This window comes from Anas platyrhynchos, chromosome 37, assembly GCF_047663525.1.
Source record: "Anas platyrhynchos isolate ZD024472 breed Pekin duck chromosome 37, IASCAAS_PekinDuck_T2T, whole genome shotgun sequence".
Lineage (NCBI taxonomy): Eukaryota > Metazoa > Chordata > Aves > Anseriformes > Anatidae > Anas > Anas platyrhynchos.
The window spans coordinates 2,839,451-2,855,017 of NC_092625.1; the positions used below are offsets into that span (position 1 = coordinate 2,839,451).

At 50.2% G+C, this 15,567-nt stretch overlaps 1 protein-coding gene and 1 long non-coding RNA gene across 2 annotated transcripts; both read right to left on the reverse strand.

The window, feature by feature from the left end:
• Positions 1-503: 503 nt before the first annotated feature.
• On the reverse strand, positions 504-11,305 carry LOC140001113 (uncharacterized). The gene is made up of 4 exons (XR_011806256.1): positions 10,836-11,305; positions 9,325-10,660; positions 6,265-8,826; positions 504-3,570 (listed from the first exon to the last, which is right to left on the reverse strand). It is a non-coding gene; the product is annotated as an uncharacterized lncRNA (long non-coding RNA).
• A 271-nt stretch (positions 11,306-11,576) lies between these two features.
• On the reverse strand, positions 11,577-14,200 carry LOC140001066 (coiled-coil domain-containing protein 81-like). Its single transcript, XM_072032203.1, has 5 exons — positions 13,047-14,200; positions 12,765-12,826; positions 12,328-12,481; positions 11,887-12,143; positions 11,577-11,666 (listed from the first exon to the last, which is right to left on the reverse strand). Exons 1-5 carry the CDS (start codon positions 13,363-13,365, stop codon positions 11,577-11,579), a joined length of 882 nt encoding a protein of 293 aa, XP_071888304.1. The 5' UTR covers positions 13,366-14,200.
• Between the last annotated feature and the right edge of the window lie 1,367 nt (positions 14,201-15,567).

The window sequence follows — 15,567 nt, forward strand, 5'->3', positions numbered from 1 at the left end:
GACAGGGGACCCAAACTAGCCAAAGGGGTATTCCATCCCATCTGGGGTCATGCTAAACAATAGATAGGGGTGGCTAGCCGGGGGAGGGGGCCGGACTGCTCGGGGTTAGGCTGGGCATCGGTCAGCGGGTGGTGAGCAATTGCATTGTGCATCACTTGTTTGTACATATGATTATTACTTTCCTATTATCACCATTGTATTATTCTTATTGTTATTGTTATTTTTGTTATTATTATTTTCCTGTCTTATTAAACTGTCTTTATCTCAACTCACGGGCTTCACTTTCCATTTCTCTCCCCCGTCCCAGAGAGGGAGGGGGGAGGGTGTGTCGCATTAAAGGGGTGTAGCTGATTAACCATTACGGGCCCGGTTGGATTCAGAGTACTGAACCAGTCGGACATTCACCAAAACTGGGGATCCGTTCGGACATTCACCAAAAACGTAATAACCGCCTGGGGGTCCGCTCAGACATTCACCAAAAACGTATTAACCACCTGGGGGTCCGCTCAGACATTCACCAACAATGCATTAACCGTCTGGGGGTCTGGTTAGATTCAGAACACTGAACTATCACGGATAACCACCCTCACCCTAGTCGCATTAATGAAAGCTATCACAATGCAATCAAGTATGGTTTATTACAGCAACAGATAATCAGGTTCTTTTGGATTGCCGGCGATAGTGACTATCTGCAAAAGCAAGCTAGTATGCATGAAATACACAGGTGTTATAGGTGTTACAGATGTTATACAGGTGTTGTAGGTGTTACAGATGTTATAGATGTTATAGATGTTATAAGTGTTACAGGTGCGCAGCCTAGAAATAAACGCGTTAAAAGGATCAAAGACTCTATAGAGATTTATAAGCAAATATTCAGATCTCACCCAAAGGCGTCCCAATGGGGGGGGAAGAGAGGCTCAGCCCGTCGACTGATCCCAGGAGTCAGGAGGTCCTAAGGATGTTGTATGTCCTCGGGATGGTATCTCCCCTGACGGTGGTATCTTCCCTAACATCCCCTCTCTCTTGGGCCAATTTATATTATTTTCTATCTTTTAGGTGGAGCTTGAGTGGCTCTAGTCAAGCATATCTTAGTTATGATTGGTGTAAAGTTTTCCCGTCTCCGTTTAAAGTAATAGGCTCCGAGAAATTCAGAGCGCATGCTCAGTGAGGGGTGGTCGCACCTTGGAGGCGGGTAGCTTTTGGGATGGAGGTGTGTTTTGGTATTATAATGATATTATAATGAGCAAAGAGTACACTAGGGTACAGCATTTGTCAAAACATGACAGGTCTTTGGCTTAGGGTGGCAAAAAGTGCAGCTTTGTGCACAAGAACAATCGAGGCCCCACCTGATTACAGAGCCTAGCCGTGGTGTCTCCACTCCACTCTACGCTCTGTGGTGTTCCTTAGAACTAGCACACCAAGTTTCCCCAGCGCGATAGCATCTAAGGTTGGGAGCCTAGGGAATGCTCAGATAATGCAGTTATACCCTACCCTGAAAGCCTCTTCAATGCTGTACCTTTTCCTTAAAAGTGTGAATGTTAGTTTTATTTTCCTAGTTACTTCAGGCATTTACACCACCTAATCCACCCCGTGACTATAGTCACTCAAGCTTCACGACAGTTGAAATATGTCGGGGATATCACGTACATTCTTGGATTGAGGTTTATCGAGTGTATGTACATTGTGTAGGGATGCTAAACGTTTCATCATAAACCAGAGTTTAACATACAAACTAATTGTCAGTATAAAACATAACACAGTATTAGCAGAACAATAACAGGGTGAAGCATCTTGTTGAAGATTCCCTTGGCAGCTGGCGATCATCCAAACAAAGTGTCCCACCAACGGTGTCTCTCATCTCTCTTCACTCTTTCCATCACTTGATGTATTTCTTGTGCATCATGATGGACAGTAATCAGAGTCTTTTGTCCATTTTCTCGGACTTGTGTCATCAGCTGCTTCAGGTCCTCATGTACCAGCAATTTCTTCACCAAGGTGAGGTTCATTCCAATAGGAGTAGGCAGCAGTTCATGAAGCAGAATATAATTAGATGCAATAAGTTGATAAGAAGTGACAGGAACTGAGTATTTAAAATCACATCCTAGAATTTTGGTAAAATTGCAAACACAAACATTAGAGTGATTATTGGTATCTACCACTGTATCATCTACGACTATAGAATCACAATGAGTTCTCATACAAACACAACCTTTCCCAATATATACAAGTACAGTTTCAAGGGTTTCATTAGGATGTATCTCAAAGTAGCAAATATTTTGCTCAGTGTCAAGACAAATGTCTTGAGATTCTAGCGTGTTACTTTCACAGATGAAACCTTTTTGTTCACGCACAATGCATGCATTTACATCAATTGTTTGCCACTTTCCTCCCTTTTGATGGGCCCATACTTTATGCTCTTTAGGATAAAGTATAGTTCCATTACGATTGATACATTGTATACGGTGGCATTACTTATAGTAAGTATAAAGGCAACAATTTTATCATTTTCTGCATAATGGGTAAAGTTGACTAATTGCCACCAAGCTTGAAATTCTTTTTCAAATTCTGAAGCATTATCCCAAATCAGTTTTCAAATTTCAGTGGGCAAAGTTTTTCCTTCTCCCTCTCTAATAATAGCTGCTGCTACAGATTGTATCCATAACTGTGCTTGGATACAGCTCAAGGCAAGGGAGGTATTGCCTTGGGCTTTTCCAAGGGCATTTACAATTAATTGATGATCATTTTCCTCAATTTGTTCCCAATGGGGCAAAACATCTGATAGAAGCCATTGATTTGCTCCTAAAGCCAATAAGGATAATTTTATTGGTTGTTCCAATTTCCTTAGGTCATCTGTAGTAGCAGTTACTCTACTCATTAAGACCTCAGCATCAATGTTTTTTAATATACCTAATCCTGTTCCCAATAACCTAGTTGCATCCTGTGGCCCTTTTTTAGGGACCAACTAGGGTTAAAGACAATTTGTTGTTGTCCCACATTTTTAATTATGTAAGGACCTGTGTTGAAGATGGAAGGAGTTAGACCAATGGGAGGCTGAGTCGGTTCGTTTTCAAATATCTGCAGGGGCAGAGGCTTCATATCCTTTGACCATGAATTCAAATAGTAATTCTGTGCCTCTGTAGCCTCAGAGACAGTACACAATTATAGGTTTGGTGAAAGTAAAATTGTACCAGCAGTCAAAATTTGGTTCAGTTATTTTAGTTATTTGGCAACCAATTTGTATTGTTTGTCCAGACATGGCTTGAAGTTCAGCCATTCTTAGAGAATCATTCCAACTCCATTCATCTTTTGAAAATATTTTGTTTCCATGTAGAACTAAAGTAGAGAGATTTAGGTCCTTTCTGTTTTGAGATGTTCCAGTAACTGTGCAATACTGTGACAATACATGGTTAAATGCCATGGTGAAACACCTCAGCTCCATGCACAGCCACAGTAGCTAAGTTTCCTTTAAGGTCTGTAATTGCATCAAGGTCAGGGTAAAGCATAGCATCATTAATCCAAACTGTTGATTCGTCATCTTCCAGCTGTCCATATACAGTTCGCTCAGGGTTCCTGTGAACACAAAAGAAAATAAAATATGCTCGGTTGTATTCAACCGGCAGGGTTAGAAAGAGGGCGGAATAGCAATCTTTGATTTCCCATGCATAGAAATATTTGGGAGTAGTTAGCACTATTGCTACTGTTAGAAACACAGAGGGCTTTCACTATCTCTGCCATGTTTGGAACTGCGGCAGTCAAAGGTGTAGTGTTAGCGTTCAGCTGTCTGTAATCCACTGTAAAATGCCATTGCCTGTTTGGTTTCTTTACCGGCCACACTGGTGAATTGTAAGGTGAATTGGTCCTTTTAATAATGTCTCTTTTTTCCAATTCTGTTACCACCCCGTCAATCCCCATAAGTGCTGCTGCTGACAACAGATATTGCTGATCATTAATGATTTTAGCAGGGGATAGGGGTACGAATGTTTGTAACAGGCTCAGTCTCATGGTGCCTGAATCCCTTTGATGTGTCGCGAAACTCCACACAGTTCCATCAGGGAGTTTCCACATACAACCATGCAGTATGTCAAATCCTAAAATATTAGTATATGCAGCACCAACTAATACTTCTACCCTGGTTAATTTTTGTTCCTCTGGCAACCAGAGTGAAATTTTTGCAGTGGGGCATTGTTTTTCCACACCATTGATTCCCGTGAATTTAACCCTGCGTTGACCAGGTGTTATGCTCAGGGTTTGTGCTGTCTCATGTGTAATTACTGACATTTGGGTCCTGGTTTCAATAAGAAAATTTACCAATATTTTTGGGGGTTCAAAAGGAATGGCAATGATAGGGTCAGAGTGTTCATTAGAGAGCCATTGAATTGCTAATACCCGCTGAGCAGGGTGGCCCATTGCCCTCCCCGGGGATAAGAGATTTTTTGCTGACACCACAACTCACCTCGTTCCCTATTAGGTTTCAACCTCTCTTTGAATTTGGGATATCTGGGATTTTTAGTGTGGATTTGACGGACTCGCCGAGAGTGGTCTTGGGATTTAATACTGGATGAATTAATCCAGCCCATTCGGTGTCCGTACTTATCTATGTCTTGTACCAATTCACTCCAGGTGGGAATAGGGGAGTTAGGATTTTGCCTACAACCACTATCATCATCCCTACAAGCAGCTAGTATATGATCTTGGGTGTTTGCTACAAACATCTTAAGACAATCAGGGAGTCCATGGATGAGAGGGGTTAACCGAATTGGATCAATAGGAGCTAACATCGGGGATTTCCTTAATTCATCTCTTTTATATATCGCCTGAATACAGGCTGCTTTCTGTACTGCTACAGCCAGGTCAGCTCCTGGTGTGGTGGTTAAAAATACTCCAGGTCTCCAAAAGCCTCCTACCTCTTCCTCACTCAACATCATTCGATCTCCTCCTTTAAGAGAAACTCGACACACATACTCAACTTCTGATTCCCCTGACCGCCTTGAGAACTTCTCCTGTATTTTAACCAACTCTGCTGGTGGCAATGGAATCGTTCGCACAGTAGTGCGGATTTCATCATTATCATCAACAGCAGTCTCAGTCTTAACCAAAGGTCTCAAGGAAATGGATTGGGGTTCAGAATCAGAAATCTCTTCAACACTGTCATCACTGTCAGACCAGAAATCACTGTCCCAGCTTTCAGGCTCTACACTATGCAGCAATCTACGAATCTGCTTGACCGGAGCACAAGGCTGTACTTTATTTAACAGATGACTAACCCTCTCCAGCAATTGTTTAAGATGATTATTCTCATGCACAAGTTTATCATTCTCAATGGAAAGTTTATTATTTTCATCCAAAAGTTTATCCACTCTGATTCCTAATGTTTTTCCCGTCTCCCTTTCAAAGGTCAATGATGACTTCAACACATCAATCTCTGATTTCAAAGCTGTATGTTCCGCATCAGAGATCAGTTTGGGAGCAGAAGTTTCCTTAGCTTTTTGCCGAGCACAAGACAAACAAGCTCCTAACACAGCACAAATCGCACATTTACCCTTTCTTTGACCAATCTTTCGTGAAGCCTGACACTGCTCAATGTGCTCTACCACTTTCTCATCTTTCCAAAACTTTTGGGAAAACTCCTTCCCTGCCTGGGAAGGGGCACGTTTATATTTTTGCAGTAGTTTATCCATAGCAACCTGCCGACTACACCAATTTTACTGTCGCGTTAAAGGGGTGTAGCTGATTAACCGTTACGGGCCCGGTTGGATTCAGAGTACTGAACCAGTCGGACATTCACCAAAACTGGGGGTCCGTTCAGACATTCACCAAAAATGTAATAACCGCCTGAGGGTCCGCTCAGACATTCACCAAAAACGTATTAACCACCTGGGGGTCCGCTCAGACATTCACCAACAATGCATTAACCGTCTGGGGGTCTGGTTAGATTCAGAACACTGAACTGTCACGGATAACCACCCTCACCCTAGTCGCATTAATGAAAGCTATCACAATGCAATCAAGTATGGTTTATTACAGCAACAGATAATCAGGTTCTTTTGGATTGCCGGCGATAGTGACTATCTGCAAAAGCAAGCTAGTATGCATGAAATACACAGGTGTTATAGGTGTTACAGATGTTATACAGGTGTTGTAGGTGTTACAGATGTTATAGATGTTATAGATGTTCTAAGTGTTACAGGTGCGCAGCCTAGAAATAAACGCGTTAAAAGGATCAAAGACTCTATAGAGATTTATAAGCAAATATTCAGATCTCACCCAAAGGCGTCCCAATGGGGGGGGAAGAGAGGCTCAGCCCGTCGACTGATCCCAGGAGTCAGGAGGTCCTAAGGATGTTGTATGTCCTCGGGATGGTATCTCCCCTGACGGTGGTATCTTCCCTAACATCCCCTCTCTCTTGGGCCAATTTATATTATTTTCTATCTTTTAGGTGGAGCTTGAGTGGCTCTAGTCAAGCATATCTTAGTTATGATTGGTGTAAAGTTTTCCCGTCTCCGTTTAAAGTAATAGGCTCCGAGAAATTCAGAGCGCATGCTCAGTGAGGGGTGGTCGCACCTTGGAGGCGGGTAGCTTTTGGGATGGAGGTGTGTTTTGGTATTATAATGATATTATAATGAGCAAAGAGTACACTAGGGTACAGCATTTGTCAAAACATGACAGGTCTTTGGCTTAGGGTGGCAAAAAGTGCAGCTTTGTGCACAAGAACAATCGAGGCCCCACCTGATTACAGAGCCTAGCCGTGGTGTCTCCACTCCACTCTACGCTCTGTGGTGTTCCTTAGAACTAGCACACCAAGTTTCCCCAGCGCGATAGCATCTAAGGTTGGGAGCCTAGGGAATGCTCAGATAATGCAGTTATGCCCTACCCTGAAAGCCTCTTCAATGCTGTACCTTTTCCTTAAAAGTGTGAAAGTTAGTTTTATTTTCCTAGTTACTTCAGGCATTTACACCACAGGGTGAGCGAACGGCTGCGTGGTGTTTAGGTGCCGGCCGTGTTAAACCACGACACGTGACTGTGTGTAAGGGTGTGACTGAGACGGAACTCGGTTCCAAAGCGAGTGCGGAGGTCTTCTAACCGCGGTTCTGATATCCCGCAAGGGACTCGGCCGGGGAAGGCCCGAAGTGATCGTTCTAGGTATTCGTGGGTGGGATAACACTCACAAGACCCCTTTAGATACTGGCCCAGCCAGGACTTCGGAAGGGTTTTTTTTTCTATAAAATGAAGTGCCAGGAATGGGTCAGGGACAAAGCAGATCCTCAGACTTGGGAGGTTCAAGGAGGGGCCTCAGGTTTAAAAAGGGGGAAAATTACCAAACATTCAGAAGCACTAAACCTAAGGATTAGGTGAGAATGATTCAATTTTGCATGGTTAATCTGATCTAAATTGTGCTGTGATTCATAGCCCTCTCTACCAAGTAACCCAGCAGAACAATTCCAACCAGGAACCTGAGCAACGAGAATCCTTTGAGCGAATTAAGCAGGACACCATTCACACAGTAGCCCTTGGGCTACTTCAGGTAGGACCAAAGGTTTAAAAAAGTCAAAAGTCTGCTTTACAGCAGAGGCAGGGAGAATGGCCCCACCTGGAGCCTCTGGCAGAAAGCTCCAGGGGAGATTTGGGGTCAACCCCAAGGATTTGGGAGCCTGGGATGAAGAGCATCTGAAACCAACCCCCCAAACAAGAGATACTGGCAGCGTATGGAGGGGTGCGAGCTGCTTCGGGAGTGGTTGGTGCTGCAGCACGGCTCCTCCTAGCACCCCGGCTGCCGTTGTGGAAGAGCTTTTCCAGGAGAACTGAGGGGGGAGAAACAGAGCTCCTCCACCAGCTGCTTCTCCTCCTCCCCTGCACCCAGAGGTGCTTGAGAGAGCCTTCCGCCACTGGGATGAGGATTTGGGGGGAGTCGAGGCAAAATGATGACAGTAGGCCTCAGGGGGAGCATTAAGAAAGCTGCTGGTGAAATAGAGAAGGAAAAGATTTGTGCCCTCAACTCTGCCACTTCCCTCGGGGCTGATGAGTAAAAAGCACTCATCAGAAAGGGTGCAGAGGGCTGCAAAAACACAGTCAGGAAACAGAACAAAAAGAAATAGGAGCAGGTCCGGGGAACAAAAGACAGAGAGAAATGTCAAGGGAAGACGGAAAGCTAAGCAAGGTTAGAGGGTTAGCAGCAAACGGTAGCTGATTCTTTGCTGTGCTGGGAGTTTCAGACGCGGGGCTCAGGGGCAGAAGCATTCAGTACTTGGACTAAGCCGACCATCAAAGCCTGTAATTTGCCATCAAAAGCCACCAATGAGCATTTACCCAAACAAGGCTAGCCATCAAAAGTTGAAATTCTCGAGCAATAGAATCCCCCTCAAACCCAAGTGAGTCTTAAGTGCCGCAACTGCAGTACGGAATTTTACTTTACAAGCAGAAGCACTTTGAAAAATCATTTTAATTGGCAGGTTCCGTTGTGAAAGCGCAGCCCAGCAGGATGGAAATGGTGCTCTCTTTTTCTCCCCAGCTGCCGTCGCATCCTCTCCTTTCCCCTCCAGGGATGTGCAGGTTTTCTCCACGTTGCTCTGAGGGCAGCTTCCCAGCTCTTGTCCCAGCAAGGGGAGGTTCCTGGCCATGGAGGCCGTGGAGAAGGTCCCTCAGCTGGAATCATCCCTGTGATGGTCCCTGTCCCAGCGCAAGTTTGGGCTGATTGCAGTGCCACGGCTGGAAAATCTTCATGCTCATGGTGTTTAGACTACGTCGTGGACAGACGAGGAGTTGGTCGTCTCTGGCAAGAGGTCGTTGCGTTTTCCTCCAGTATCTCGTAGTCTGCTGTCAGATGGATTTCTGTGAAGGGAGTGAGACTCTGAGCAAAAACTGCTACAGGTTTTTGGGGCTCTTTGCCCACACGCGGACCCCGTGGATGGCTTCAGGTCCCGCCATTTCCCTCCCTCTGCTCACCCCATCCCCAGACCTGGCCAGCAGCAGGGTTCAGCTCTGCCAGGCCCACCCACAAAGCCCCTCTCTTCCCACCCGGCCTGGAAACCAGCACCCAGCTGCAAACACACACTCTCCTCTCGGGCCAAGAGCAGCCTCCTGCTTTGTTAGGCCTTCTAAATGCTGCCAAATAACGTGTGTCTGCATGTGTGTGCCTGGTGTGTCTGCGTGGCAACAGAAGGGAACTGGAGGGACTTGAGGCTAGCCATGGAGGAGCCCAAGGTTCTGCTTGGATCGAGCCAAGCCCCGGCTCAAAACTGAGATCTCGTTGGAGAGGCCCCGCTGTCCCCAGAACTACTTGCCTCCAAGGCTTGAGCCCCCAAAGGAACAGGGATGTGGATCACGCACCTGTTTTGCCACCTCTGACGGCGTTCTTGCAGCTCCGGGCAATCAAAGCTCGGCTCACCGTGGACGGGGCCGCGGTGTCGGGAGCCTGGGTTTGAGCTTGGGCTTTTGGCGATTGATAGAGCCAGCCCTTTGGTCTGTCAGGGTCCCAGACACAGAGGTGTTGGTGGGCTCCTTGGGCGGTCTGGCTGTAATAGGATAAGGGCCCCGCTCCACATACAAAGCTTTGACATGCGACATTTTGCGCTTCTTGGGCAAACTGGGTCTACTACCTATAGGCAACGGCGTAGAGGACCCGAATTGGAGCTTTGGTGGTTGCAGATGCTCAGAACCGGCCCCCTGGTCTGTCTGTGTCTGAGAAGTAGAGGGGTCGCTGGACTCCTTGGGCAGGCTTGCTCTACTAGCTACAGGCAGCGGCATTGAGAGCCTGGGTTTGAGCTCTGGTTGTTCTAGTTGCACAGAGCTGGCCCAGAGGGGTCGCTGGGCTCCTTCAGCAGGCTGGCTTTCTTACCTACAGGCAACGGCGTAGAGGGCCTGGGTAGGAGCTTTGGTTTTTGAAATTGCGCAGAGCTGGCCCCCTGGTCCTTCTGTGTGCCAGAAGTAGAGGGCTCGCTGGGCCCCTTCAGCAGGCTGGCACTCACGCGTACAGTGCATGGCGTTGGAAGACTCGGTTCAAGCTTTGGCATTTCCAGTTGTGTAGACCTGGCCTCCTGGTCAGTCTGTGTCCCAGTAGTACAGGTGCTTGGGATGGCTCTAATATCTATAGGCCGTAGGGGGCCTGGGTACGAGCTTTGGCAGTTGATGCTCGGAACTTGCCCCCTGGTGTGTCACTGTGCCAGAAGTAGAGGGCTTGCAATTGGATGCCTCCATCTTTGGGCGGTCTGGAAGCACGGACCAGAACCTCCCAGCCCGTAACTTTGGCAGTCTTTGGGAGCTGGAGCTCCCTCGCTGGAATCTGCCGCTGTTGTCGCTGGGCTCCTGAATCATGCTGCCCTCCGAGCTCGACAGGGACAGTATGGACACGATGGGTGTTTCTAGCAGGCCTGGGGCTTTCTGAGATTTGGGGCGCTTCACTCGCTCCGTCACAGGCAGGGCTTCCAGGATGGGTACTGTCCTGACTTCAGGAGGGGCTTTTGCTGCTTTTTGGCCCTTGCTCTTCTGATGTTTTCCAGATTTTTCAGCCTTTGCCCGGCCTTGGTCTTGCACCTGCTCTTTGGGTGCTGTTTTGGGCTCTTGTTTGGATTTGCTCCTGGGCTCTGCTTTGGGCACAGTTCCTTTCTGCAGCTGGTTGCGCAAATGCTTCGTTATGGCAGGAGGCAGCTTGGGCATCACCGGCAGCCTGCCGAAAGGACAAAGCCAAAAGAATTCATCCACCTGCACGACATCTTTGGGGCCCCATCTTGTACCCCCCCATGCAGCGCCCGTGGCTGCAGACCCCAAACAGAGGGGCCAGCCCTGAGAAGTGGGGGGCTCCTGGCAGCCTCCTCCCCCCCTCCCGGAGCCTCCAGCCTCACCTCAACGAAGGCTCCTTCGTCTGCTGGGCCTTCCTGTTCCAGGGCTGCACTTTTTCTTGATAAATGATGTCCAAGGTGCCCGGGAAGGGTGGCAGTTCAGGCTGTTTCTCTGGAATCGGCAAGGAGAGATGTCAGAAGCACATTTCCATGTCTCTGCTGTACCCGGGACACGCCGGGTGCTGAGGCCTCCTCCTGCGCTGTCCCAGGGGCCGCTGTGCTCCCCTCCCAGCCTCCATCTCCAGGGGCCTCGGCCCTCCTTGGCACCAGCTTCAGCCGGCTCAATCTTAGGCTGTGAGGTGGTTTGGGGGCCAAGTTCTGGGAGAGAGGAGCTGGGTACAGCCAATTTAGGGGTGTTTCGGATCCCCGACCTCCTGCAGCACCCAGGGCTGGGCACCTTGGGCACGTCACACGCAGGGGCTCCATTTTGGAGGCCCGGAGACAAGAGGCTGTGCCGAGCTGGCATGAAGCTGTGGCACACGAGGAGCCAGCAGCCGTGTTGTATCTCTCACCTTGGCTGGAAGACGACAACACAGCCCGTTCCTTCTCCTGCCTGTCATCCCTGCGGGCCTTGAGACGCTCCCCGGGTGACAGCTGGGGCGCTTTGTCCATTTTAAAGCTGGCAAAAGAAGAGATCGGCGTGACCCAGGGCACCACCACTCCCCACGCTCACCCGCTCGTGGAGACATTTGGCAAGGAGCAAACGCTACCGAGCCCGAGCAGCGGCCACAGCCGCAAACATACTCACTCGGGGAAGACGATGACATGGCCAGAGAAGGTCAGGGAGGCCACGGCTGACACCCGGGACACCACCATGTCCATCAGCTGGGGGACCTGCAGGGGAGGAGCAAGGAGATGGCAAATGTCCTCTGCCTGGCCTCCACTAGGTCCTGGAGGAGCCCAGGGCAGCAGGAGCCGGCAGGACCGCAGCTCTTAGCCACCCCAAGAGGCTGGCCAGGAGCTCCAACCCAAGAGGTCTTGCTGGGCCAAGGGCAAGCATTGCTGCTGCCCCCGTGTGAGGCTGCCCAGGCCGTGGGGAAAACAAAACCCTCACCTTGAAAAGAGCCTTCTGAAGGCTCCCCTGTTCTGACAGGCTCTCCAAGAAGTCATAATAGAACTTGATTTCCACTCTCGTGCCTTCGATGACGAGCACCCCTACATCCCTCAGGACGAGGGCGATGTTTTCGCCCCTCCCCAGGCTGTGAGAGATGAGGGACGTGGTGCCTCGGATACAGCTCTCCACCGTCTTCCAGGACACGGAGGCAGCTGCAGCCACCTCAGGGTATTGGAGGGGCTCCAGCTCCTTATGGCCTGGAAAACGACACGAGAGGGATGGAGTCGGTCACCAGCGGCCCTTCCCCGCGTTCCCCAGGTGCTGCTCATGGCAGTCGTCACCCAGAAAGGCTTTGGTTTGGGACCTGCTCTGTGCAGGCAACGCTTTGCTTCTGAGAAGCACCTGAGATCCATGCAGCAAGGGATTCCTGCACCCTCTTACCTGGCAGGTACTCCTTGTCGGCTGTGAGGTTGTGGGCAACGATGAGGTTCCTGGCCAGGCAGAACGTGGGCCACTGCACCGTCAGGGACTTGTTCCCATCCTCGACCCGTTTGGAAACGACGTCAAAGCAGCCAAGAGTGGGAATTCGGACGCCCTGCAAGTGGCAGAGAATGGAAGGGCCGAAGGTTAAGGATCAGCCGGAGGCGGTCCCATCCGGGAACGGTGCTTCGGGCCCTGCTGTGCACTTCCCGCTGTTGGGAGCCAGGCTGAGGGGACCCAGGGGCTTCCAGCGACTGGGGTCAGCCCTGAGATACCACACCGTCTCCCCAAAGCAACACTGCACTTGTGCGATACCTGTTGGTCTCTTGGTGGGGCCTTTTGGGGTGAGTTTCCTGCTTTTGGGGTGGGGAACAAGGGCGACGTAGGGGCCAACCCACCTGGCGCTGCTGGAGGTGCTCCCGGATGTAGGCTGACACTGCATCCCAGACAGATGATCGCTCTGGAAGGCAAAGAAAATCAGGTCCCGTGCTGCTTCTGGTGGCTGCCAGCCAGCCTTCCAGCACCCCCACCCCCGCGTTTTGGTGGCAGAGGAAAAAAGCCATCACATCTCCATCCCCAAACGGAGACCCCCCCCGAGTTGACCATGGAGCCAGGTCCTCCCCACAGAAAGCCCCAGACGGGGGTCAGGCGCGCTCCTGTAGTGCTGGGGGTGCTCGCACCTTGGTCAGTGACGCCTCGTATCACGGGGACGTGCTCCATCACACTGCTCTCCCAACAGTCTAATGCGGTACGCCTCGTGCGAGCAGCTTGCTCCTTGCTGGCATCAGCCATCTTTGAGCTCATCCTGCCCGAACGTCTCGGTACCTCTGGTGCAGGACCCGTCGCGCAGCCCCTTTTATATGGTCCTGCCACTGTGACGTATGTGTCAGTGCATTGTGACATCACAGTGACGCGGGCAGTGCTGGCTGTTGCCCACGGTGACGCCGGCACCAACAGGCTGCTGCCTGCCCAAGCACCTCTGTGCTGGGGGGAGGACATCAGCGTATCACAGGTAATTGTAGAATCGTAAGAGTTGTAGAAACTGGGATTGTAGAATTGTAGAAATTAGAATGATAGGATTGTAGAAATCAGAAAAGGATAATGGAAATGGAATCACAGAATGTCCCAAGTTGGAAGGGACCCATAAGGATCATCGAGTCCAACTCCGCACCTGGCACCGCACAGGTCTACCCAAAAATGTAGACCCTGTGACTAAGTGCACAGTGCAATGGCTTCTTAAATTCAGACAGGCTCGGTGCAGTGACTGTGTCCCTGGGGAGCCTGTTCCAGTGTGTGACCACCCTCTCGGTGAAGAACCTCTTCCTGATGTCCAGCCTAAACCTCCCCTGCCTCAGCTTAGCACCATTTGCACCATTTTTGGGATCTGGCTGTGAAACCATGGCAAGAGCACAAGCAGGGGGACAATCTGACGCTCAGATCTTGAGCCGTCAGCATGATAACACCACTAAGGAACAGCACGTGGTAAGGGTCTACCGCTGGAGATGGCAGGATGAGAGCAGGAGGTGAGTGTTCTTTAAACATTTCTGGTCAGCTCGTAATATGACAGGCCGCCAAGGAAAACTTGATTGTACTTGTAAGCGGGAATCCGATGTGGGAGCTTGGAGGTGTGCAGATACGAGTACAAATGGGGCAGACATTGTAACGAGAACACTGTATTTTCACGCTCCTATAAATAAAGAAGGATGGCATGGTCCTTTTCCAAATGGGACGTGGGTGTGACGTGGAGGTGTGTCTGCGTGGCAACAGAAGGGAACTGGAGGGACTTGAGGCTAGCCATGGAGGAGCCCAAGGTTCTGCTTGGATCGAGCCAACCCCCGGCTCAAAACTGAGATCTCGTTGGAGAGGCCCCGCTGTCCCCAGAACTACTTGCCTCCAAGGCTTGAGCCCCCAAAGGAACAGGGATGTGGATCACGCACCTGTTTTGCCACCTCTGACGGCGTTCTTGCAGCTCCGGGCAATCAAAGCTCGGCTCACCGTGGACGGGGCCGCAGCGTCGAGAGCCTGGGTTTGAGCTTTGGCTTTTGGCGATTGATAGAGCCGGCCCCTTGGTCTGTCAGGGTCCCAGACACAGAGGTGTTGGTGGGCTCCTTGGGCAGTCTGGCTGTAATAGGATAAGGGCCCTGCTCCACGTACAGAGGTTTGAACTTTGGCATTTTCTGCTCCTTGGGTGGACTTATTCTACTACCTTTGGCAATGGCGTCGAGGGCCTGAATAGGAGCTTCGGTGGTTGATGTTGAGCAGAGCCGGCCTCCTGGTCCATCTCTGTCCCAGTGGTAGAGGCATCGCTAGGCTCCTCGTGCAGGCTGGCTCTAATACCTAGAGGCAACAGCGTAGAGGACCTGGGTTGGTGCTTTGGCAGCTGATGCTCAGAACTTGCCCCCTGCTGTGTCACTGTCCCCAAAAGTAGAGGGGTCGCTGGGCTCCTTGGGCGGTCTGGCTCTCTTACCTACGGGCAGCAGCGTTGAGAGCCTGGGGAGGAGCTTTGGTTCTTGAAGTTGCGCAGAGCTGGCCCCCTGGTGTATCTGTGTCCCAGAAACAGAGGGGTTGCTGGGCTGCTTGGGCAGGCTGGCACTCACACGTACAGCGCACGGCGTCGGGAGACTGGGGAGGAGCTTTGGCAGCTGATGCTCAGAACTTCTCCCCTGCTGTGTCACTGTCCCCAAAAGTAGAGGGGTTGCTGGGCTCCTTGGGCAGGATGGCTCTAATACCTAGTGGCAACGGCGTCACGAGCCTGGGTAGGAGCTTTGGCAGCTGATGCACAGAACTTGCCCCCTGCTGTGTCACTGTGCCAGAAGTAGAGGGCTTGGAATTGGATGCTTCCGTCTTTGGGCGGTCTGGAAGCACGGACCAGAACCTCTCAGTCTGTAAGTTCGGCAGTCTGCCGAATGGGGAGTTGTTTCCCAAAAGAGGGGTATTTTTCCCCATAAGGGGGAAATTTCCCCAAAAAGGGGGACATTTTTCCCCAAACAGGACGAGTTGCTCCCAAAAAGGGGGAAACTGTTCCCCGAAAAGGGGGAATTGTTATCAGAAATGGGAAACAACTCCCCATTTTTTTCAGAACAAGTCCCACTTTGGGGGAACAATTCTCCATTTTTGTTAAAAGTTCCCCCTTTTTTGGGAATGGTTTTCCCTTTTTTCAGAAGGAATCCCCCTTTTTGAGGAACAGCTCCCCATTTTTGA

Bases quoted from the DNA above. Each gene is read 5' to 3' on its own strand.
- LOC140001066 (XM_072032203.1), bottom strand. From the start codon at position 13,365: ATGTCCTCCCCCCAGCACAGAGGTGCTTGGGCAGGCAGCAGCCTGTTG. The intron at 12,482-12,764 runs GTGGGTTGGCCC...TGCCACTTGCAG, and splicing joins AGCACCTCCAGCAGCGCCAG to GGCGTCCGAATTCCCACTCT. The intron at 12,144-12,327 runs GTAAGAGGGTGC...GTCGTTTTCCAG, and splicing joins CGACAAGGAGTACCTGCCAG to GCCATAAGGAGCTGGAGCCC.